General features: G+C 45.1%; 1 protein-coding gene across 2 annotated transcripts in view; it reads left to right on the top strand.

Annotated features, from left to right (window-relative positions):
* COL22A1 (collagen type XXII alpha 1 chain) overlaps positions 1 to 26,389 on the top strand; it is a 180,488-nt gene that overhangs the window by 44,977 nt on the left and 109,122 nt on the right. For both annotated transcript variants that reach the window (XM_060277589.2, XM_060277590.2), the window contains exons 4-6: positions 16,395 to 16,469; positions 22,865 to 22,976; positions 25,569 to 25,692. In XM_060277589.2, coding sequence (XP_060133572.1) covers positions 16,395 to 16,469; positions 22,865 to 22,976; positions 25,569 to 25,692 — 311 coding nt within the window. The remainder of the gene's footprint in view (positions 1 to 16,394; positions 16,470 to 22,864; positions 22,977 to 25,568; positions 25,693 to 26,389) is intronic.

The raw sequence follows: 26,389 nt of genomic DNA, 5'->3' as shown, positions 1-26,389 counted from the left end.
CTTTGGAGTATCTGTGATATTGCATTAAATGTATAGTGCGGTCAGTAGCATGGTCACTCCACACAAACAAATGAGAATGAAAGAGATGCTAACAGAAGCCCGCCAAACTCAGAGAGAGGTGTTCCTTTTGCTATTTGACAATATAATACACTTCCGTGTGATCCACAGCTGTATAGCTATTGAACAAGTTTGTTTAGTGTGGAGGAAGGCGGAGCAATGGGACTGAACTGGAATATGATATTCCAAATTTCCTTAACCAGTAGTTCCCCCCAAAGGACAACTATGTGTGTATGAAAAGTGTCAGGACACCTGGAAACCTGCTTGGCAAGACACCTTCCTGGTCCCACTTGTTTGGCTATTTCCCAATAACGGAGCTGTCACCTGTGCTGCTAAATTTTGCCATCGTCAGGGGAAATGTGGGGAGCCTGGGCCAGGGAAGCAAATATAATTTCCATAAGATTACCAACTTTGCTCTCTAAATTGCAGCCTTATTCATCATGGGCAAAAGAAGATTCCACCTAAACATTAGGAAGAACTTCCTGACAGTAAGAGCTGTTCGACAGTGGAACTTGCTGCCAAGGAGTGTGGTGGAGTCTCCTTCTTTGGAGGTCTTTAAGCGGAGGCTTGACAGCCATCTGTCAGGAATGCTTTGATGGTGTTTCCTGCTTGGCAGGGGGTTGGACTGGATGGCCCTTGTGGTCTCTTCCAACTCTATGATTCTATGATTCTATTCTATGGTGTGTATTTATGTACCTGTAGCTGTGGTGTAGGGACCCAGGTGGTGCTGTGGTTAAACCACTGAGCCTAGGGCTTGCTGATCAGAAGGTCGGCGGTTCGAATCCCTGTGACGGGGTGAGCTCCCGTTGCTTGGTCCCAGCTCCTGCCAACCTAGCAGTTCGAAAGCACGTCAAAATGCAAGTAGATAAATAGGAACCGCTACAGCGGGAAGGTAAACAGCGTTTCCATGTGCTGCTCTGGTTTGCCAGAAGCGGCTTTGTCATGCTGGCCACATGACCTGGAAGCTATACGCCGGCTCCCTCGGCCAATAATGCGAGATGAGCGCACAACCCCAGAGTCGGGCACGACCGGACCTAATGGTCAGGGGTCCCTTTACCTTTACCTTTAGCTGTGGTGTAATGGATGGAGCATCAAATAAGGACTAGTGGGATAGAGATACAAATCTGCCCTTTGTCCTGATGCTCACTAGATGATCTTAGACCAGTCATTCTTTCTTACTTCCCTTACTTTGCACGGTGGTTGTAAGGATACAATGAGAAGAAGTTAACCACATACATCATGAGTGGGGAGGTGGAACTTTACCCCCCCCCCACCATCATAGGCTGACTTTGGCAGGTGGGTGGGACTACCCACCTGTCAGTCACCTGACACCAGTTGATTGGCAGTGCCTGAAGACCCAGCATCAGCTGTGCTTTTACCTGCCCTACATCTGATGTCATATATAATGTTAGTTGTTCTGCTGGTGGGAGTGGCTTGCCTGAAAAGGCCTGATGGGCCAAATGGGCCTGATTAGACCATTGGGTTGAAGGTTCCCCACTACTGATGTACACCACCTTAATATTTCATTGCAGGGGGTTGGACTAGATGATCCGTGGGTACCTTTAAACTCTATAATTCTATTATTCTATGAGCCGAAAAGACAGGAGAAGGAAGGAAGGAAGGAAGGAAGGAAGGAAGGAAGGAAGGAAGGAAGGAAGGAAGGAAGGAAGGAAGGAAGGAAGGAAGGAAGGAATACTTTGGGCTTCCATAGAGGATGTATAATGGTCCTTTTGAAATATTTAATAGAAGTAGACAGTAGAGGCAAGTGGGACTCAAACCACCTCCTGGTTTTTTCCTCAAAGATGGCAAAAGTTTTGTTCTTTCTTTTGTTCTGCAGAACAGATTTCTGCAAGGCACCCCGGTTGCTAAGGAAAATCAAAGTTAATGTACAATTTTATGCTGCTCATAAATGACAATGTTATGTTGTTGAGAATAAGCAGTCTTGTTTGAAAAACCTTTGTGGCTCTAATTCCCAGCCTAACAAAGTTAACACAGCAGCCCTTCATTTCTTATTGACAGAAGCATTAAAGGAATCTTATTTTTTGAAAAGTGGGTTTCTGAATCTGGAGTTTGGAACTAACAGGAAGGAGACAGTTCTTGAGTGGGTGGACAACGCCTCCCCCATTAGAAGTATGTTTTAAGTCTATAGTTGCTACCAAATTTTAGACATTCTTGCTTCAGCAAAACATCTGAGGAATTCTGAGCGAAGCCAAGAGTTCCAATAACAGCCTAACTCCAAAGTAGCTTAACTCGTTAGGGATATGTCAGGAGTGTTACGGAACTGCTATTAGCATCATCCTTGCACTGAGTCCTATCCCTCTCTGATTTGTAATATAAGTTATCCTATGTCCTCACATCGTTATACCATGTCAAGTCTCCACCCTTGCTAGTTACAGCCAATTAATGTGCCACACACACACATATATAGTGTGGTGACACCAAGACACAGGATAGCTTAATTCCTTTTTGCAGGAGGAGAGAACTCAACCCAAGTTTGCTTATTTTTAGGGTGGATCAGTGTGTTCTCTGTACGTTCTGCTGTAAGAATTCTCCCATAGACATCTGTTTGTTCCTTGTGAGGACACATGGACCTCTGCTGTCCTTGGGTTCTATTAATGTAAGGTTTCTCATGTGAGTTCTTTAACAGTAATCCTGTCTATCTATGTTGGCTAGACTTCCACAACAAATTGATCACTGTAGACTGAATCAGTGGCGGAGAGCAGGGGGCGAGGTTGGTGCGCATCCTGGGGGCATGACGTGTGCGACGTAAGAGGTCCCCACCTTACGCCTTTTGTTTCCAAGCCTCTCAAATTATAACAAGCACTAATAGGGATTTCTGAGGTAAGACTAAACCTCTCCACTCTTCCCTATAGCCTTATTGTAATCCCCCTCTCCCTTGTGGGTTTTACAAATAAAATGAGAGTACTTTTCCAGCCCAAACGTGGCCCGGTATCTTCTTAAGCTCTGGGGTGAATATGAGACTATTCTTACTGTACACACCAGTAAGGGGTTCTTTTCACTTGAGCTTTCCCCACTGTGAAGCTTTCCTCCCTCCCGAGGAAACTTTGTGTCACCCTTGAACCAGTCTCCCTCTTCCTCCCCCTCTTGGTGCACTCAAGGGACAACAAACTATCCTTTCTGCCTTAGATAGGGGTTTTGTCCTTTTAATGAGTATCCCCACCAGATGAGCAATAGATACCTCTGCTGGAAAGATCACACCGACGATAGTTTAAATGGCACTTTAACTTAACATTTAATGTCTTAGTTTCCAGCTAAAATTATAGCTCTGATTGTATGCTTTTTGAGCTACTGCATTCTGAATTCCTGTGACGAGTGTGTGTTTGCAGCAGCAGCGGGGGGGGGGGAGGCAAATGCCCATTAGCAATATATCCATTACCCCCAACCTTCTTCTATTTCTCTTGTAATCTCCTTTGGTTTATTCTGGTAAAACCTGACAGCTACACATGTCTGACATTCATTGCAGTCCAGTTCCCGAAGGAGGTTTTGTTTTTTTTGACAGATGAAGGCTTACTTACTGTTGAAAGGAAACAAAAGGCAAAGCAAATCTGAAAAGAAAATCCTAGTTAATGCAGGAGAAGGGCATTGGGTTTTGCTTGTTTGTTTTAGTAAAGATTATGTGTTTAGAGATAAAAAAACATTTCATACTGCAACAGGAGGAGGAAAAATATTCAGACTTTTACGGATGAAAATAAGGACCTTTGTGTACTGCTAACACCCTAGTAGTTCACATTATTGATTCCCCTATGGAATCCAATTCACACTGTGGAATAATATTCCCCATCTTCTCTATTCATCAGCTGAACAGTAATAATTTAAGGGTAGCCAACCCTGGCCATCATTTCTGACCATTGACCATGATGGCTGACACTGATGGCTGAGAATGGTGGGAGCTGGCATTCTTTCACAATTTTTATGGCTTTAGAATAGGATTATACAAATTTATAGAGAATAAGGCTTTCAAGGGCTACATAGTAATATTATCATTATTATTATGGAATAGGATGTCCCTATTTTCTTCGGAGGAATGTTGGAGGGTATGCATCAGAGTTTAGGGGGGAAATGGCCTCTATATTATGGGAGGGTGGCAGGTTTTGTGTGGGAAAAGCAATTATGTGGTTCGGAAGATATGAAGAGAGAGATGATGTGTTCATAGAATCATAGAATTACAGAATTGCAGACCCCAAGGCTCATCTAGCAGGAAACTCAGCTAAAGTATCTATGACAGATGGATCCATGTTGTTGTTGTTGTTGTTGTTGTTGTTGTTGTTGTTGTTGTTGTTGTTGTTGTTGTTGTTGTTGTTTGTTTTTTAAAAAATTTAAAAATTTGATCTTTTTTCAAAAAAAAATTAAGAGATTACACAAACACACACACAAGGGAATAAATATAATAACATAAATACACACTTAAGCCACCCAACATAAATTAATAAACAAATTAAACCAAAAATAATTGAAACTAGTTGGACAAATTAAATCATTTAAACAATAAACAATATCAAATTAACAAAACATGGCATATCCCCAAACAAATTTATAAAATATAAACATGTAAACATAAAATCTATTCATTATAGTTTAAAATTGACTTCCAATAGCTAATATATCATTTCCCTTACTATAATCACATAACTTTCTTTACAGATGGATCCATGTTGATTAAGGGCAGCTGAATGGTGCAAGGACTTTCTTTATGGGGGCTCTGATGTGTGTGGGGGTAGTGAATTTGCTTATTTGTAGGAATGCCTGCTCAGGCGCGGTGCAAAACACTTTCTGGCGCGCCCCGGGCTGAAGCGCGCCGATGCGGGGACGGTTTTGCCGGCTGCCTTCCCCAAGCCAAGGGGAAGGCAGCCGGCAAAACCGCACGCTGCTGATGCCCCTGTGTCCCCTCCATTGGCGGGAGGAGCGCGGGCCAAGGGGGAGCTCGGCGCCCTCCCGCCTGTGGAGGGGAAGCTTTGAGCTCCTCAGCGGCGGTGGCTGCAGCGAGTGGGCGGCAGCGGCGGCAGCAGGGCCCATAGCTGAAGGCTTCAGCTGTGGGCACTGCCACTGCTTGCTCGCTGCAGCCGCTGGGGAGCTCACAGCGTCCCCCCCATGGGCGGGAGGGCGCTGAGCAAGGGCGTACCCACCATGCGGCAAGTTAGGGCAGCTGCCCTACTCTAGAAGCAGGGCTGGTGGGCAGAGGCGGAGCACAGCCCGGCGGAGCGCGAGTTCGCCATTCCCGCCGCACCGCGCCGCACCCTCCCTCCAGCTCCCCGGCGCGCCCTCAGGCAAGGCCAAGCGCGGCGGGGAACCAGGGAGCGCGGCGCGGTGGGCGGGAATGCCGAACTCGTGCTCCGCTGGGCTGGGCTCCGCCTCCGCCCACCAGCCCTGCTGCTAGGGAGGGGCACAGCCCGGCGGAGCGCGAGTTCGCCGTTCCCGCCCGCCGCGCTGCGCCCTCCCTCCAGCTCCCCGTCGCGCCCTCTGGCAAGGCCAAGCGCGGCGGGGAACCAGAGAGCGCGGCGCGGCGGGCAGGAACGCTGAACTCGCGCTCCGCTGGGCTGGGCTCCGCCTCCGCCTACCAGCCCTGCTGCTAGGGAGGGGCACAGCCCAGCGGAGCACGAGTTCGCCGTTCCCGCCCACTTTGTGGCCCCTCCCCTTCCGTGCCTTGGCCCCTCCCCTTGCCCCCCCTAGTTTTGATCCTGGGTACGCCCATGGCGCTGAGCTCTCCTTTTGGCTCATGCTCCTCTTGCCTGTGGAGGGGATGCGGGGGGCTCCTCGGGGAGTGAGCGGGCGGGCGGCATGGCGTGGGGGTGTGGGGCAGGCTCGGCAGCACCCCCTCCATTTTGGCGCCCTAGGCAATGGCCTATTCCGCCTAAATGGACGCACCGGGCCTGTGCCTGCTGTTTATTGGGGCAGCACTCCCTACACTTGATCTTCTTATGATATCCTCACAATATTTACCTTATTGACAAACATAATTAGAGCATAAGCCAAAGAAAGCAGCAGATAATAACAATAATGCAGTAAGAGAATTTTGGGGAGCAAAGAAAGGTCATGTTAATTTGACTCAAGCCCGCAAAACCCATTTGATTTCAGCTGCCAAGTTTGACTGGAGGGACCAGAAAAGGCCTTTAGACTCTCATCATCAGTGGAGCATTCTACTGATCTGGTCTTCTGCTGATCCACTGCAACATTTTGGGCCTTTTTGTTTTGCTGCTCAATTTTTGCCTGCGTTCTGCGCCGAAGGCAGAAGCCAAATGACAATAGCAGATGTTGGCCTGCCTCGCCTTTAATTTTGCATCTGGAAATAGCACTTAGGCTGGAGCTCCAGCTGGCACTGATTGATGTGCTGCCCGATTGGCACTTCGTTCTGTACAGGCACAAGTGGCTGAGCTGTGAAACTTACAGGCTTAGGTTTTATAGAAAGGCACTCAGTCACTGTAATTGTTTGTCTGTTCCCTATAATTTACAACAGACGAAGCGGTGATAAAACACTAGCTGGTTTTAGGTGAGCACGAGCGGTTTCATACCATCTTCCTCCTCCTTTTGATTTCTGTTAACATGACCTTAGCTATTCAGCTAAAAGTTACTGAAAGTTGCTTTTCTTTTCATCCTGCTTTTGTGGGTGCAAGGGATGTTCTTCTGCAGCAAATAATCCGGTGTATAATTTTCATTCTTGGTGCCATGCAAGACATGCAACAATGTTCGTAAAAACAGGAGCATTGCTGCCTGAGGATAGCACACTCAAGATCTTAGAAAAAAGAGGTTTTTTAAAATCAATATTAGCACAGAGTCACCACTTAAATTGGGCAAACCAGGTTCATAGTTCCTTCTGACTGTAGGTGCTGCATTTTAACCCCATATGTTCCAATAATATATATACAAAATGGCATGAAAGTTGAAGGTTGTATCCAACACAGTCAGCACAAGGATACACACTTGGGCAATGGACCATTCTCCACTTAAAAGGTAAAGGTAAAGGACCCCTGACAGTTAAGTCCATTTGCGAACGACTCTGGGGTTGCGGCGCTCATCTTGCTTTACTGGACGAGGGAGCCGACATTTGTTCGCAGACAGTTTTTCCGGGTCATGTGGCCAGCATGACTAAGCTGCTTCTGGTGAAACCAGAGCGGTGCACGGAAACACTATTTACCTTCCTGCTGGAGCAGTACCTACTTGCACTTTTTTGGCGTGCTTTCGAACTGCTAGGTTGGCAGGAGGTGCGACCGAGCAATGGGAGCTCACCCTGTCATAGGGATTCAAACCGCCGACCTTCTGATCGGCAAGCCCTAGGCTCAGTGGTTTAGACCACAATGCCACCCATGTCCCATTCTCCACTTATTCTCCAAATCTGTTCTACGGGTTCCCTCAACCATCCAGAGCAAATTTGGGGAGGGTGTGAGAGGAAATGGTAAAGTCCTGTTGAACAAACAGAAATCCTTGTGCTGATGGGACAAGGTAGTTGAATACCACCCTTAATAAACATTAAGAATAGTAAAATGTACCAAAGAATCCCATCATGGTGACAACAACCTGCGACATTTCTCCGAAATAGGGATGTCCCATTCCACAAGGATAATTTTACTATTTATACTCCACACATCTTAATGGGTCTGCTTTCAACATATATAAAAATATAATAAAATATGAAACATTAAAAACAAACAACTTCCCTATACAGGATTGCCTTCAAACAGCTTGGGGGTCGGATAACTCCATGCCCTCCAACATTTTTCCAATGAAAATAGGGACATCCTAAGGAAAAGTGGGACATTCCGGGATCAAAACAGAAACCAGGATGGTTTCTCTAAATCAGGGACGTCCCTAGAAAATAGGGACACTTGGAGGATCTGTAATGTTGTCAAAGAGGGCCCCATACTGAAGGTAATGGGGCCCTTTATATGTGAGATTTTAGGGAGCAGGCTAGCAGGCAGGGCCCATTACTTACATAATAGGAGCCTACACAACACAAAACACCGTTGCTGCATGTAGGTTTTATTTTATTTGTTTTTTATCTTATATTTTGGAAATGTATATCCAGTTTTTTTTCTTTAATTTTTTTGGGGGGCCCAAGAGAGTGGGGCCTTAAGTTATAGCTTGTGTAGCTTATATGTAAATCTGGCACTGGCAGGGCCCCCTTGTTGTGTGTGTGTGTGTGTGTGTGTGTGTGTGTGTGAGAGAGAGAGAGAGAGAGAGAGAGAGAGAGAGAGAGAGAGAGAGAGAGCGCCTTGGTTTGGAGGAGAATCATAGCATTATGTAGAAGAGAATACTTTGTCTCAAATCTGGCTTGTAAATTGTTTAGGGAAATGCAATGCTAGCTTTAAATGGCTGAGTTTCCTGAAGCTGCATTTTTGTTTCACTCCACAAAAGCATTTTTATTAGACTAAGTCACCAATGAGAAACAAAGAGGAAACTGTCACTTTGCGTTGTCACGTTCTCTATAGAAATGGATTGTATGAAGTCAGTAAGTTCAGACACCTGCGAAGAGATATGCAGTGACCTTTCAGAGCACAGAGTTGAAATGGCTACAGTAGTTCATTGGAAAAGGTATGAACGGAGACCAAATATTATTCATGTATGCGACAACCGCGGCTAGGACTTTATTAGCCCCAAAATGGAAAACTCAGGAGTTACCAACGATTGAAGAGTGGCAGACAAAAATGATGGATTATGCAGAATTAGCGAAACTGACTTGCAGGATCCGAGACCAGGGAGAGTCAAGGTTCCAAAAGGATTGGAGTAAATTTGTGGACTATATAGAAAGGAACTGTAGAAGTTTAAAGACACTTGCAGGACTAAAATAAATCCTACAAATTGACTTTAAGTAGATGGGATAAACGAACTGCGAGATAAAACCGAATGAGGGGAAGGAGGGAGAGCAAAGTGAAGTAAAATAGTTGAGGAATTTTTATGTTTATTGTGCGCTGTTGTGTTTGTTTGTTTAATGTTTTGTTATTGTTTAATGTGGTTTATTTGAAAATTTTATAAATTGTCTTTAAAAAAGAGAGGAAAAGGTATGAACGGATGTAGCTGCCTAATCCTGAGTCAGACCAGGAGTCAGACCAGATCAATACTGAGTACTCTGACTGGTAGTTGCTCTTCAGGGTTCCAGGGAGAAGTAGTTCCTAATACATGATGTCTGAGATCTTTCTTTAAACTGAGACGCTGAAGAATGTGGAGCTCGTAGTCTACCACTGATCTACCGCGTCTTCCCCCAAGTAGCACCCCTCGCACCCCAGATGGACGACCAAAGCTGGAATCCAGAAGGAAACAATGGACCCATTATTCCTGCCCCTGATCTATGGGGAATACAAAACAACCCAAAGCACAAAATTTCCCAGTATCAATTGGTCTCACCTAATAACCCAACCGAGCTCACTGGCAATCCTTCCAGTTAATTAAAGGCCGCAAGACCTTGAGTTGAATCTTGTAAGCTTCAGTGCGTGCTGTCTCAGAGGCCCATATGTCTCCATAGCAATGACCTCACCTCTGCCTCTATCAGTGTCTGGCCTCCTGTTTCTCGTCACCCTTCATTTCCTCAGATCAATTCCAGTTCCCGCTCCTTCAATGGCCAGCTGGCAGGGACAAGGAACTTGTGCGCCTTAGATCAGCGCTTGTTAGTGAGGGATGAGGCTTGTTTCTCTTGGCGCTGGCTACTTGAGCTTGCGTTGGAGGGGAGGAAAAGGTCTCACATTGAGGTGGAATGTTTGAGAGACTGAATTTTTGTCTCCCATGTCTCAGGTGCAAATGGACAACGGGTCTGTTTTGGTTTTCTTTTCAATTTTATCTTTTCTGATCTGAATGTTTCACCTCAAAATATATAAGCTGAAAGAAGAAGAGGAGTTTGGATTTGATATCCTGCTTTATCACTACCCTAAGGAGTCTCAAATGGGACCTAGGTGGCACTGTGGGTTAAACCACTGAACCTAGAGCTTGCCGATCAGAAGGTTGGTGGTTTGAATCCCCACAACAGGGTGAGCTCCCGTTGCTTGGTCCCAGCTCCTGCCAACCTAGCAAGTAGATAAATAGGTACCGCTACAGCGGGAAGGTAAACGACATTTCTGTGTGCTGCTCTGGTTTGCCAGAAGCGGCTTTGTCATGCCGGCCACATGATCTGGAAGCTGTACGCCGGCTCCCTCGGCCAATAACGCGAGATTAGCACCACAACCCTAGAGTCGGTCACGACTGGACCTAATGGTCAGGGGTCTCTTTACCTTTAAGGAGTCTCAAAGCAGCTAACAATCTCCTTTCCCTTCCTCCCCCACAACAAACACTCTGTGAGGTGAGTGAGGCTGAGAGACTTCAGAGAAGTGTGACTGCAGCTGCATGTGGAGGAGCGGAGACGCGAACCCGGTTCACCAGGTTACAAGTCCACCGCTCTTAACCACTATACCACACTGGCTCTATTCTATTCTGTTCTGTTCTGTTCTTTGAAACTCTCAGTTCTCCAAATTTTATGGTATGGTTCCCTAACCAGAAACCATGCCCAAAGATGAGTAGATTAGGGGAAAGTATATATATTAGTGAAAGTATATATATTAGTGAAATGAGCCTACCAACATGACACTGAGCTCCAAGGGCCTTCTGGTGGTTCCCTCACTATGAGAAGTGAGGTTACAGGGAACTAGGCAGAGGGCCTTCTCGGTGGTGGTGCCCGCCCTGTTGAATGCCCTCCCATCAGGTGTCAAGGAAATAAACAACTATCCAAATTTTAAAAGGCATCTGAAGGCAGCCCTGTTTAGCGAAGTTTTTTAATGTTTAATGTTTTATTCTGTTTTTAATCTGTTGGGAGCCACCAAGAGTGGCTGGGGAAGCCCAGCCAGATGGGCGGCATATTATTATTATTATTATTATTATTATTATTATTATTATTATTAATGGATAAATTACTTGCAATTACTTGCAAACTGATGCAGAAATGCTGAAGACTAAGTTTAACATTGGCAAAATAGAAACTGAACTAGGCTTATCCACCCCAGGTCTCAGGGGGACTGTTTATAGGCATGTCACACATCTGCACACCCATTAAAATGTGGCACAGGAAACCTGAGTTGTCATATAGTCCATGCTTGTAATGCAGAATGATGGCATCTGCAGAAAGAGCTATTCTTGAACACTTACATGTGGTAAGGGCAGAGATAGAAGGGTCAGGCTGGGGAAGCAGTCTCAACCATTCCTCCTCTGACAGCATCGAGCTTGGGGGGAAGGTTGTGTTACTGAAGCAAGCATTCCACCTTCCATAAAATACCCATCGGATTTGTAGGACTGAAACTTAATCCTCAGTGGGTTAAAAGCCGAGTTTTGTATGGTACATGGGAACTACTAATTGCTCAGTGCACCTCTAGGAAAGAAAACTCTTATTCAATGAGGAAAAGACTGGAAGGAAAAACTATGCTGGAAATAAGTGTGTTTGTGTGTGGAAAGTCTGTGTTCAGCTGGTGTTCCATTTGGGGTGTTTTATGATGCTTTCTTGCTATTTGCGATTGATATGTCGCCGCCTGTTGCTGTGCCTTCTTCCTGCCCGGGTGAGTCATCAGGCAAGCATGTTGTCTGCTTTGGTGATTGATCCCATTCTTAAGGATTGCCTTGCAGCCGAAGGAGTGTAAACAGTCCTATAAAAGACATGGAAACTCTCAGGGTGACCTCATCTGGACGTCCAAAAGGCACTTGGAGATAAGTGAAGAAGTGACCTGCCACCCTATAGAGGCAGGTCTTTCTCGTCTTCCTCCGCCATACCCGCTTCGTGACTGCTAATGCATACTGATAAAGGACTCTCCTTCCTTGGAGGTCTTTAAGCAGAGGTTGGATGGCTATCTGCCATGCATGCTTTAGCTGAGATTCCTGCATTGCAGGGGTTGGATTAGATGAGCCTTGGAGTCCCTTCTAACTCTACAATTCTATGATTCTATGACTTCATGAGTTCAGGCATAGAATCATAGAGTTGGAAGAGACTTTGAAGATCATCTAATCCAACTCCCTGCCAATGCAGGAATATGCAGGTGTCCCATACGGGGATTGAACCTGCAGCCTTGTTGTTATCAGCACCATGCTCTTTTTTAAAATATTAAAATAAACTTTATTTCATTTAAAAACACATAAAGAAAACAACACAAAAACGAAACATACATTCATCAAATGATATCAAACTAAATCAAATCATAATAAATGATATCAAACTAAATCAAATCATAATAAATCAAAATACAATCATACTCAAATCATATTTAAATCATATATGAAAAATATATATAATTATAAGTCATTCATACAAAATTACATACTTAACAACACTAAACAAAAAAAAGAAGAAAAAAGAATCCCGATCCTTAAATTATAAAACAGACATAAGAGAAAATTAAGGATCTTAAGCCCTCTATTGCCCCCCCCTCTAAAGAAAAAAGATTGACTTCCAGTCACCTTATACTCTGGTCTGCAATTGTTCTTTATCTTTATATACACACACCTTTTCCCTATTTCCCTTTGATATCTTTTATTTTTGTGTCTTTTATATATCTGCCAAGAGGTTAGTTTTTTCTATCTGTCTTTTTTGATATTGTTTAAGCGAGCTCCAACTTTTTTCTAAACTTGCTTCCTTTATGCCTTTTACCCTGCCCGCTCTAATTGATAAATTTTTATATGTTTTTATCTTTTCCACCCATTCCTCCTTTTTTGATGTTCTTTGACTTTTCCAATTTGTTGCGACAAGTAATCTGCCGGCCGTCAGCACCATGCTCTAACCAACTGAGCTATCCAGGTTATGTGCAAGACATCACTACTACTCATGCTTCAAGGCAGAACTCAACTCAGGGAGAGGCATAGCTGCCAGATACTCAGGTTGTCAGTGAGGACCCAATGTAACAGGGTTGTGATGGCCTGAGCTTTCCTTCCACCCCCTAGCTGAGTGGGTGCAGGCCATTTGTTTGTTTGTTTGTTTAAAACATCTTCTTTTTTCTAACTCTGCTCTTCAGCCAAAAAAAGGCTCTGAGAGCTGCTTACAGATCACAAAAAAGGAAGACCGCCTAGAGACATACCATCTTAAAAAAGACATGGCACTAAAGGGAACTTGATTGGGAGGGAAGAAGTGTTCTGATAGTGACTATCTGAGATGAAAATATTTCCTGGAAAGGAAGAGCCAAAAGTTTGTGGTCTTCCAGGAAGGCTTGTGGAGACGTTGTGTGAATACCAGCCCTCTTATTTAGCCGATGAACTGAGTGGTTGATGTATCTGAATGTAGTGCTCAGCAGTTGAGTTGCCCATTGCCTAGAAGCTTGTCCCATGGCAAACTTTGTGTAAGCTGTACGCTTGTTTTGAACCCATTTTCTGTCACAGCATGACACTAGCTTTCCTGCTCCACCCTTGCTCCTTGCCGCAGGCACAATACATCATACTGGGCTGGAAACCCATTTGGAACTCTTTCAGAGCATACAGCCACATTTCCCTTAATGCTCGCCTCGGCTCAGCAGGCCCCATCCTTTAACAGGCACAGAACACTGGTGATGGGTCAGGACAGGAGTTTCTCCTTGGAGATTCCTCTGCAGTGGATTGGATGGCTTTGAAAGAGAATCGGGCCAATTTACGGAGGGTAAGGCTACATCAGTGGCTACTAGACGTGATGGCGATGTTATGCCTCCATTGTCAGAGATGGTATTGGAATCACAAGTGGGGAGAAAACTGTTGCACTCATGTCCTGCTTGAAGGCTTGCCATGGGCATCTGGTTGGCCACTGTGAGAACAGGATGCTAGACGAGATAATCCTTTGGTTTGACCCAGCGGGGCTCGTATTATGTTCTTAGGTGCTCTTAGGTCAAGCTAATTTTCCAGTAGAATGGTGATTCCAGTGTCTATTGCCCCTCTTTGAGATGCAGCACAGGGCTTTAACAGCACAGGATATTTGCTCAGGAATTAAATTCACTTGCTCTATCACCTTCTCTGTGTCAACTTTTTGATCATAAGTTTGTGAGGGTAGGGGCCTTCCTTCGTTCCTTCTTGTCTTTACTCTGTAAAGGGCAATCCACATTCAGGGTATTCCTGAATTATCCTCTAATTTGAAGAACTATTTGACAGTGTCCTCTATATGATGGTGTCCTTTATTTCAGGGGCGGGGAGCCCTTGTAGTTGGACTGTAAGTCCCATCATCATCCCTGAGCCAACTCCTAGGGGCTGTGGGGGCTTCGGTCTCCACAGTAAAATATTTGAGGGGGCCAGAGCCCTCCCCCAAGTTAATGGACATTCCCATTCAAATTGTATGTGCGCACTGCATCATATGATTATTATGTAGGGTAGGGCATACCTGGGCCCCCACAATATTTTATTCAATTTGGTACCCCTACCCCTGACCATTAGCCATACTGGTTAGGGTTGATGAGAGCTGGAGTCTCTCCACCCTAAAGTGTTTGATGGCCAATCCAGTCTATGTTCGGTTGAAAGTACCAGAAGAGTGGAGAAGAGGGCCCTTGAGTTTGTCTACCAATAGCACCTGGACAGCAGATTGACCCAGGGCATGTCACCTGGTCACGGTTGCCCCCCCCCCCACATAATGAGATGCATTATATTTCTATCATATTCATTATTTCTAAAGTTTCATCTATACATATAAATCAACTTATTTCATGCAAATTTTGTCATCATTTTGGGGGGGGTGAATTTCCTCTTTTCTCTGAATGTGTAATTGGCCAATCTGCTAATAATAATAATAATAATCACGTGACACCTTCACCCCATAGGGAAAAGCAGGTGATTGTCAGATCCCACTAAGCAGACGTTCTAATAAATACAGCTCTATGTTCTGGACATTTCTTGACAATGTGGCAAAAGTGCCATTTCGCCCCTCACATTTGCGGAAATGCGGTTAAGAGCAGCCTGCTGTGCAGCCTCGAGCTGGATTCATCCACCCACGATAACTTGGTAAAATTGGTTGATGTTTCCCATATGCTAACAAAATGCCTACAGCTGTTGGGATAATAGAAGTGATTTATCAGCAGCAGCAGCTTCCAAAGCATCCGGCTGGCCCATTTAATAATGGTCTAGGAGGCACCTGTAGCCAACAAATCTGTCTTGGTGCCAGGGTTATTTTTTTAAAAAAAAGTTATTTAGACAACTTTTGTGTTGAGCAAAGGCTCTTTGCAAAGACAGAGAAAAAGGAGAGAAAGAAAGATGGACCTTATTGACAAAGAGCGCACAGGGATTATGGGGGAAATGATGGTCTCACAATGGCAAAACAGGGACAGTCAATTCATAGAATCATTTAACCTGTTCCTTACATGGCTATTCATTAAAGCCTCAGGAAATAATTTGGGATCCCTGGAAATAGATGGTGTTGTTGGTTCACAACTTCCACTGTGGAGGCTGATTTTTTTAGGGAAACTGGGGGAATGCCACACCGATCACTGTGGTCCATTTTCCTTCCTTCTTCTTTGCAACCTGTTCAGGAGGTAGCACTGCCTGTCAGCTTCCTGCTTCGTAGTCTCTGTGTTGCCCTTGTAGAAATCAGCAAGAAAAAGGATGAGGAGAAAGCTGGAATTTGTTGGCTCTTCCTGTCATTGACTCTGGCACTACATATTCCTTGGGTTTTCTGCCTTTTCTTCTACTGCTAACAATGGGTGCTTGCCACCGCTGATTTTCCATTGTTCATTAAATATCTGCTTGATCCATTTTTATTCAGAAATTAGCCTTTGCTCCAGGGAAAAACAACTTAATGTTTGCATAGATGCTTAGCTGGGAGGAAACAGAAAGAGAGATCAGGAGACACAATTGCAAAACAGAAAAAAAGTTGCAGCTGTTGAAAGGAATATAACAGCATAAAAATCAGATCAGAGTCTCTGTCGCACATTTTCTAGCAATTAGCAACCAGGCAGAATGGACCTAAATTCTCTGACATCCATAGTAGAGGTACACTTATTTCAAATGTAGATGGTTCCTGGCCACTGCAAACAAGCTTGCTATGTGTAGGGTAACATATATGCTAGCAGGGGCAATGTTATGGACAATGGTATGTTGTTGTTGTTTAGTCGTTTAGTCGTGTCCGACTCTTCGTGACCCCATGGACCAGAGCACGCCAGGCACAATGGTATAGATGGCTTTTTTAGAACCCCATACAGTTCTGACTGCAGGACTCCGCTATACAAAAACAAATAAAATGTTTTAAGTGCAATATACAATGTGACACTAGATGGTGATGGTGAGCCTTATGGAAAATTCAATGTATTTTTTAAAACGCTTTTTTAAAAAGTGCATTTTCAAAGCAGTTTTTATGTTTCCAGATTCCAACCCAATGGGATTTCACTTTTAAAATAATTACTTTATTTTTAATGTAAATCTTTTCTTCCCCTTTTTCTTCTCAGATGTGCTGTGTCCCAGTGTCCACGTAGAAGGAGACAGGTTCAAGCACACCAATGGAGAGACTGATGATATTCCAGGTAATGGGATGCTATCCGCAATATGCTTGGGGTTGGGATTCTCAGTTTCCGTCTCCAGTTGGCCATTGAAAAGTAACCAAATACATTATAGAGCCAGTTAAGGGAGTCCAGATCCTCAGGTGGAACATTTGAAGAATTTCAAGAGAAGCTAAAAGGGTTTGAACAGGAGAAGTAACACAGTGGAAGAAGTTAGTCTGTGAATAACAAGCACACAGAAAATAGAGTCTTCTGGGCCACATGACACTTGGGGCATAGGTGGCACTGTGGTCTAAACCTCTTGGGCTTGCCGATTGGAAGGTCAGCAGTTCGAATCCCTGTGACAGAGTGAGCTCCCATTGCTCTGCCCCAGCTCCTGCCAACCTAGCAGTTTGAAAGCATGCCAGTGCAAGTAGATAAATAGGTGGGAAGGTAAACGGCATTTCCGTGTGCTCTGGTTTCCGTCACGGTGTTCCGTTGTGCCAGAAGCTGTTTAGTCCTGCTGGCCACATCACCCGGAAATCTGTCTGTGGGTAAACGCCGACTCCCTCAGCCTGAAAGTGAGATGAGCGCTGCAACCCCATAGTCATCTTTGACTGGACTTAACCATCCAGGGATCCTTTACCTTTTTACACTTGGCCAGGACTGCATGGTTCTGTCCTTGAGGACAGGGTCTCCCAACCCAAATTACTAACATGGGACCCTATAATGGAGCTTCATCCCTTTGCCTCTCAATCTAGATTGGGGACCATGAATTTACATCTGCATTGCAATTTATTCATTTATTAATAAATCCACTTGAAACCCCTAGGTCCTTTTTTTCGAATGAAAATTTCAGGTGTGGGCTTCCTATTCCAGAACATAACCATTGTTGGAACTAATATTTAAAGACCCCTCTCCCCATGCGGTTCGTCAGATGCATGAATCCTTAATTGTCAGATGACTGAATGCACATACTGATGCATCAGTTATGGGGAACCCGTGTCTCTCCAGACTATATTTCCCATCATCCTTGGCAATTGGCCATGAGGCTGATGGGAGTTTGAGTTCAACAACATGTGGAAGGCCATAGGTTCCCTACCTCTGCTGTACAGGGGAAACATACATTTAAAGGCCACAAAAGCCAAATAAATACAAATTTACTGATTCAAAAGGTTGTCAAGTGAGGGGGGCGTGAAACTGTAGGGCTGTGCATTTGGCCCCACACCTAATACCGGTAGTATGTGGCTCCCATTGACCTGATCCTTACTATCAAATAATTAGCAAGGATACATCAAAGACAAGGAACATGATTCACACAGATGTCCTTAGAGCATGGAACTCCCCATCTCTTAGAGTTCCAGGGTCAATGGGCACCTAGACATGTTGTCATTCTTGCCTCACACATCCCTGCCCATGTGTGGATAATGAAGAAGACATTTATAATCCAGATCAGGGTCAGAGGAATGGTCCTGTGCCCTTTTACTCATCTGCATGCATAAGGTGTGCAGGGGCTATTTTCTGCCAAGAAATGTTCACAATTCAGGCATAAGGACCATAACTCAGGGATGGAGCAACTAGTTTGCATGCAGAAGATCCAAAGTTCAATGATGGGCATGATCTCTGTCTCTAATACCCTGTGAGTCAGTGTGGACAACACTGATCTAGGTGGAACAATGTCCTGTTTGGTATAAAATGTCTTCATATACTCCTGTCCTGTGTGTAGGGATTATTTGTGCTAGCCCTTCACATCACCATGCTAGTTTTGCTGTGCTAGTGTAGCACCCATAGTCAGTTTTCTCAAAGGGTTTTCTTTTCCCACATATTTGGTAAAAGCATTGATAGATTTTAGCATACAATCAAAACTGAAGAATCATTTTGTTCTGGAGGAATTAGAAGGATTTCTCAAGAGAGGTTGCACTTCTGTGCTTCGAAGTATTTTTAAAAAGCAAGAAATGGCATGTGTGTGTGTGTGTGTCTAGTGAGCAGACAATGATTACTTTACCAAGATTTGGCTTTGGCTTAGTCTCAAAGGGCAGTCCCATAGAGAGCAGTTGCAATTTTGGGGATGGTGGCTGTGCAGCAAAGTAAATAAGTTTGTGATTTTTTCCTGGAGCAGGAGGTTCTGACCTCCCCTCTTGCAGCCTGCGTTTTCTGCAAAGCAGAGGAAAAATAATGAAGTTAAAGTGGAGGCAAATGGAGACACATTGTTCTCTGAAGTTTCCTTTATTGGTATTTTTTATTGTGGGCGCATAACTACAGAGGCCCACAAACAGAGAGAGACAGAGAGAGAGGAAAACCGGAACAAGGAGTCTGAGTCAGTGTTAATGACAAAGCATTATGCAGCAACCTCTGGGCAAATTTAACATACTCCTCATGTCTCTGATCCGATGCACAGAAACACCACTAGGGTTTTAACAAGGATAGTGATAGCGAGTCGTGACTCAGGCTAAAATCCTGGCTGTAGGTCAATGCTGGGACTGGGGGAAATGGGATGGAAAATAGTTCCCGTGCGTTGGTGGGTTTTGCTGTTGTGTCTTGTTATTTTTGATGCAGCATTTATTACTGACGCTCATTTTAAGCAGAAACTTCCAGAGAATGGCAGAGGCTACAGAGAGAGGAGTGCTGGGGGATGGGGGAGAATTACATAGGGATTGTCTTTTATCCAAGTTCAGGGGTGACTCACTCAGTGGGGTTAGAATTTTTGTTTCATTTCATTTTTTAAATAAAACTTGTTTTTGGAAAATCTGTGGTGGTGGTGGGGGGTTCCCCCTCTTTCTTCTTCCTCTGAGAACATCAGAAGCAGGCATGTGCAGAAGCCCTCTGGAAAATCTTACTCTACTCAATAGCTATTGTTTTGCCTCCCTTGAAATTTGTAAGATAGGGTCAAGGCTGCCTTAAGCATATGCAGCACCGGGGTGCAAAGATCCACCCCCCCAGTTGCCCAGTCCCAGTCACGCAGGAGGGCGGAGCTGGCCGGCCAGCTCAGCATCTCACTGGCTCGGTTGCCCCCGATCTCGTGCCACAGAGCCACCCGCAGCAGAAGAGCCCATTGTGACGCTCTGAGTGACGGGCAGGCTCTTCACCGGACTCAACTCTTGGGCCCCGGACTCTTGGCCTAGCACCCCTGAGAGCCCGACATCCAGGTGCCCCACACCCCTAGCGCCTATGGGTAAGACGGCCCTGCATAGGGCATTTCAGAAGGAACACCCCATATTTCACTGGTAAGCTGTATACGCCCCAGTCATACACACAGGGATTCCCTGAGGAATGGAGCCCATGAGTGGAATCTAAGAGTTAGTCCATTGATTTCAGTATGGTGTATTCAGGTACCAGCCTATGTTTATAATCAAAACTGCTTAATGTCTCTGTAGGACAAGCCATTCCTCCATACATAGATATGCTGTCCCCAGATCTTCAGTTTTAAGTAGTTTAGGTCTGCTTTGAAGACTAGCGCTTTATTTCCTACCCGACAGATGAACAAGAAAAACAATCCATCTGCCTGGGCCTCTGTGCTTATTTATAGCTTGTTGTGGGATGGCCAATAGCCTCGCACCCAGTGCTGCTGGGCCAGTGTGTAAAACCTAATAGCCTACAATTATAGCTAGGGATGGCTGCGATTGCTTGTCGATGCCTCTCTTTCTGCTGGCCTGTGGTCAACAGAGGAGCAGATTGGATTCCTAAGATGCCAGTGACTCACCAGCTAATTATAACGTTCTCCAAGGGGCTGTATGTGTTTTTCCTCTGGCAAAGAGGAGCCAGTGGCCCGCTGATCCTCAAAGGAGAGAGGCACATTAAACCAGCATCATGCTGCAGTAGATATCAACTGCCCTGACGGTTGTTCGCCCGCCTCGGAACAACACTAATTCTGCCCTTCCTTTGCACTCTCTGCACTGGGAAGCCCTCAATATTGAAGTCTCGTTAGCTAATCTCCCTCGCAATGCTGATAATCTGCTCATGCATAGCTGCAGGCCTTCGGAATGGATCCTTGGCTGCAAAGAACACATGTTCAGGAAGAGCTATTTCCTGTGAAGCCGCACACATGAAAAAAGGAGGACATCCCTGGCCGGTTAACCTCTGTGCAAGGCCCTTTGTTAATCGATAGTTTGAGACCCCCTCCAGCCAGCCCAATTGTACAATGTTTGATGTCTACGTGTGTGTGTGTGTGTGTGTGTGTGTGTGTGTGTGTGTGTGTGTGTGTGTGTGTGTGTTGTTAGAGAGATGCTTGAGTAGCTCCCTGACTCGGACCTCAAAATGGCTAGGGTACTTCTCCAGCAGCTTAAATTTGGTACACATAAATACTGCACCCACTGTTTATCGCATTGCATTTTGGATTGCCTTTATTGCATTTATATCCCTCCTTTCCCTACCAGGGAGCTCGAAATGCCCTGCATGGTTCTCCTCCATCTCATTTAACCCCTACAATGACCCTGTGAAGTAGTTTAGGCCAAGAGGCAGTGATTGGCCAAAGCTTACCCAGTGAGTTTCATGGCTGAGTGGGGATTTGAACCATGGTTTTGCAGGCAGGGATGTGTCGTGGTGGGGGGCTGCTGGGGCAATGGTCCCAGGCACATTTTTCTGGGAGGTGCTCCTTTGCAAGGCTGGGGTGATCCCAGCTCTGCAAAAGTGGCTTGAAGCTGGTGTCACTTAAGTGGCAAGAGCTGGGCTGATGCAACAGGCTTCCATTCTTCCACTCACTCTTGTCTCTGGCCTAGTCAACCTTTGCCTCTGGCTCTGCACACCTCTGGCATGTGGCTCCTGGATGCTTTCCCATCTTAAAGTATTCCATTTTGCGTGGGAAACCCCTGAATTTTATCCTGTTTCCCGCTGTTTTCCCGAATGGAGAAAAATCCCGGAAATCCCCCGGATTTCCTACCTGCCAGGGAGCCTCCATTTTGGGTGCCGCTCTTCCCATGTGTGGGCACCGGAAATCGGGAAGAGAGGCACCGAAAGTCACTTCTACGCATGCCTGGCGGCCATCTTGGTGGTGGCCACATGGCGGCGGCCATCTTGCTGGTGGCTGCATGGCGGCGGCCGTCACCAAGATGGCCACTGCCATGCGGCCACCACCAAGAGGGCTGCCAGGCATGCGTAGAAGCGACTTCCGGTGCTGCTCTGCTCTATTTCCGGTGCCCACACATGGGCAGAGTGGCCCCAGAAGTTGCTTCTACGCAACTTCCGGTGCTGCGCCGCTGCTGATCCCGCATTTTTCAGTGGGAGACTTGGCAGGTATGTTTCCCATACTAAGATGTGGTCTTCAGGATGAAAATGACACACACCCGCTTTACCCAATCAGTACTTTTTTTTTTTTTGCAAGCTGAGAAACTTTTCATCCAATCACCCATTATCATTTTCTTATGAAATGCTCCATCTTTCCTTCTACACCTGGAAGAGAGAGAGCGCGTAAATACAACCTGTTGATATACAGTCTCACAGAGTTTCTACAGTGAAGCCAAGCTATTATTTTATATTAGGGCCAGTTGGGAGCTCTTAGAGTCAGGGTAAGTAATATATTGGCTGCACTTTATTAGAGCAGTTGGGGCCAGTGGCAATATGTCAGAGAATTCTCCCATTAAAGTTGTTCCCTGGGTCTTTCGAGGGGTGAAGCTGTAGGGCAAGGGGTGGTAATAAATGCCTTATTTCATCTGCTGATTGAAAATGGAGCAAAGCACCAAGAAGGAAAAAAAAGACCCCAGAAACAAAGAAAATACCTGCAGGGCAATTACCGTAACCTGTAATATAAATGCAATTACAAGCTTGGCGAAAGCCAAAACGCACCTTCCCGCTGTGGGTGTGCCAAACACGGTATTGATTTTGGTTCTGTACACAGTAGTGGCCTTAGAAGGGAACTTAACATTTAGTGTAGGGTGCAGCTCAGATATGGACCTGTTTACATGCGCAGTTATCCTAGGAAAACAACCTCAGAACTCACTTTGATGGACTCCAACAGTTCAAGGAGTGAAGCAATAGATGAGGAAACAACCCCTGGTGAGATCAGGGGTACTTTGCTCACCTCCGTTTTATGCTGCTGTTAAGTTATTTTGTAAGGTTGTTGGCTCTGGTGCGGTAAGTTCCCTGTTCCTCTGTAGTTCAGTAACATTGAAAGCGGATGTTCCCCCACCTACAGATAATTTTTTTATCTGCATCGTTACCGTTATTCTGTGTTTGTGCGTGCACTTAAAAGACAAACAAAAAACGACTGAATAAGGAAATGCTCACAAGTATAAAGTTCTTACTTTTGTTCTCACATAGCCCTCTTATAGAAACAGGACGTAAAGTTTTGTCAGGCTCTCCTTCCTCAACGACACACGATGACATTCAAAATAGTGTCCCCTGTGTATCACCTTTAGGAAGTGGAGAAAAACGTATCTGAGTTGCTTGTCCTCATCTCAGCTTGTCCCCCACCTGTCCCCCACCTTTGTATCTTTCCTTTTTGACAGGTTTTGACCTGATGGGATTATTCAGTGTGAGGGAGATATTCGGAATGAAGGACAACGGAATCCACAGCTCTTATGTTCGGCTTGGCAGCTTTCCCATTGTCCAGAAAACAGAGTAAGATCCTTTCCTTAGTAAATAGAAGTCTTGACCAAAAGATATGGACAAACCAGAGCACAAACCAGAACACCCACATAATCCAAGGAGACAATAAGGGATCTTTAAAGTATTTGCGACAAACACCTGGGCCAACAGTAAATCTATAAGTAAAACCATAAATTAATATATTCGTAGGGAAGGGGGAATCTTGTTTAAAATTTGGATTGAGTACGAGCCTTTTGATTTTGGAAGTCAACAGAAACGGTGTCTAGTTCCTTACAGCCAGCTGTGAACAGAGTCTCCTTGCCAGAGGTTCTTTGTAGCCACTTTTATTTCCTATTTGCACAAGGCACATCCATTTCGGCTTCTTCCTTTCCAGTCCAGGCTGCCAACCACCAGTATAAAAGCAAGATGCCAAAACAGGGTGTTTCTGAACACCCGGTCGTTGGTCTGTGCCCAGCATCAGAGGAGGTCCCATGGTTTGGCAGCCAGTTTGGCAGTGTGCAAGCATCCAAGATTAGTGGGATTTCTATCAAGTCCTTCCTCATTGTGTAAATTGAGAAGGAGCCTTCATAGACAGGAGTTTTAGAATCATAGAATCATAGAATCATAGAATCATAGAGTTGGAAGAGACCACAAGGGCCATCCAGTCCAACCCCCTGCCAAGCAGGAAACACCATCAAAGCATTCCTGACAGATGGCTGTCAAGCCTCTGCTTAAAGACCTCCAAAGAAGGAGACTCCACCACACTCCTTGGCAGCAAATTCCACTGCCGAACAGCTCTTACTGTCAGGAAGTTCTTCCTAATGTTTAGGTGGAATTTTCTTTCTTGTAGTTTGAATCCGTTGCTCCGTGTCCGCTTCTCTGGAGCAGCAGAAAACAACCTTTCTCCCTCCTTTATATGACATCCTTTTATATATTTGAACATGGTTATCATATCACCCCTTAACCTTCTCTTCTCCAGGCTAAACATACCCAGCTCCCTAAGCCGTTCCTCATAAGGCATCGTTTCCAGGCCTTTGACCATTTTGGTTGCCCTCTTCTGGACACGTTCCAGCTTATCAGTATCCTTCTTGAACTGTGGTGCCCAGAACTGGACACAATACTCCAGGTGAGGTCTGACCAGAGCAGAATACAGTGGTACTATTACTTCCCTTGATCTAGATGCTATACTCCTATTGATGCAGCCCAGAATTGCATTGGCTTTTTTAGCTGCTGCATCACACTGCTGACTCATGTCAAGTTTGTGGTCAACCAAAACTCCTAGATCCTTTTCACATGTACTGCTCTCAAGCCAGGTGTCTCCCATCCTGTATCTGTGCCTTTCATTTTTTTTGCCCAAGTGTAGCACTTTACATTTCTCCTTGTTAAAATTCATCTTGTTTGCTTTGGCCCAGTTGTCTAATCTGTTAAGGTCATTCTGAAGTGTGATCCTGTCCTCTGGGGTGTTAGCCACCCCTCCCAACTTGGTGTCATCTGCAAACTTGCTCAGGATTCCCTCAAGCCCATCATCCAAGTCATTGATAAAGATGTTGAACAAGACTGGGCCCAAGACGTTTTAGGAACTGTGCAGTTGTGATGGGTCATATAACCTGGTGCTCCTGGCTGCCAAATAGACTACTCTTAAATACGAAGTTGAGCCAAAGATTCTCAGATCAACTTTTGGCTAATTTTTCTTTTTGTGTGTGTGTGTGTAGATTTAATCCAAGGTGGGAGAAGGCTCAGGAAAACCCCAAGGCATTTTATAGATGAAATTGTGTGTGTTTATTTGTGTGGATTTGGGGAAAAAAATTGAATTGTTGTTATTGTTTATGTTTTTATTGTGAACACACTTCAAGTTTTTTTATGGGAAGCAACGTATAAATGGAATAGACTCAAATAAATAAAACAAACAAGCGAGCGAGCAAAAAACCCAATCCAGTGTGCAAGTTCAGTGGCCATGGATGTGGATTGATTCCTTGGAATAAAAAATAGGAAATCCTGGATGGAAGGGGAGGAGGCGTGTAATGGGATATCCTTGAAGGGGTAAGGCCAACTGGCTGGCACCTTGGGCAAAGGAAATAAGTCATGTTTCCTGTCTGGTAAGGAATGACTGGGAAAAACTTTGAAAAGGCATCATTCACACTGATGAATCTTCAACTAATCTGAATTTTGCAATCTGCCAATGGGTTGGCAAATTGGATAGGATGGGGGAAATTGGATAGGATGGGGAAAATCAATACCAGCTACTGCATTCTGCAGCTCTTGTTAAACTCTCTTCATTATTGAAGGTTGTGTATGGGATATTGTTTTTCAGAGGTATAAAGGTGTGATAGAGCCTCTGCTTTCCATTATACTGTACATGCATCCCTTATTCACTGGTGTGATCAATTAACTAGTTATTTACTTACTTGCAGTTCTACCATGACGTTCTGTGCGCAGATTGGTAGTGTTCCAAGGCAAGCAGAATCAGAGACCATAAAGGGGGGGGGACGAGTGGAATAAGGCAAAATATTATGATTATATCAGAAACAATGGGTTTATTGTGCCAGTTACAGATCTTCGAACACCTTCTTGCCCAAATACACGCAGCCCAAATGCTTCTCATTTCTTTCTCTTGCCGTCCCCCAGAGACGTCTTCCCACAGGGCCTTCCTGATGAATATGCCTTTGTCACCACTTTCAAGTTCCGCAAGGCTTCCAGGCGAGAAGACTGGTATATCTGGCAAATTATTGACAAATACGGCATACCTCAGGTAGGAGGTGTAACTCTTTCCGGTTTGTGGAACATGTTTTCTCCATTCACCTCCTGCTGCCCTTTCCATTTTGTCGCTGTTGCTGCTGCTTCTATATTATTATTATTATCATTACTACTACTACTACTAGCAATAATACAGTGGTACCTCGGGTTAAGTACTTAATTGGTTCCGGGGTGCCATTCGCACCCCAAAAAGTACTTAATCCGAGTGGCAATAGCGTGTGTGTGCAAAGTGCCAATAGATCATTTCTGCGCATGCGCGAACTGCACAGATCGCTTCTGCACATGTGCGCGCGGCGGAACCCGGAAGTAAACGCTTCAGGGTCTGTGGAGTACTTAAACTGAAAGTACTCAAACTGAAGCATACTTAACCCGAGGTATGACTGTATTTGAAACAAGTGTGACCTGCCGGAATGGCATATCATGGCTGGCTCTTCCATGAGGCAGTGTGGGCAGGTGCTGGGGGTGGGGGTGGGGGAAACCAATGTTTTTGGCATTCCACCTGTGTCCCCTAAGCTAGCCTGCTCTGCACCTCCTTAGCTGTCTCAGATATAGTGGATGGTACTGTCCCATCGCCAGCGTCAAAGCAAGATTCAGCTCCAGTCTAGCTGACTTCTGTACATGGCACCAGGGAGGTGGCAAAATATCTTGGACCAGCCCTGGATTTTACCGTGTTTCAAAACAAGGCATGGCCA

The sequence above is a fragment of the Zootoca vivipara genome, chromosome 8 (genome assembly GCF_965207765.1).
Source record: "Zootoca vivipara chromosome 8, rZooViv2.hap1.1, whole genome shotgun sequence".
Classification (NCBI taxonomy): domain Eukaryota; kingdom Metazoa; phylum Chordata; class Lepidosauria; order Squamata; family Lacertidae; genus Zootoca; species Zootoca vivipara.
The sequence above is the reverse complement of the archived record's forward strand: the minus strand, read 5'-3'. Positions and strand labels throughout refer to the sequence as shown.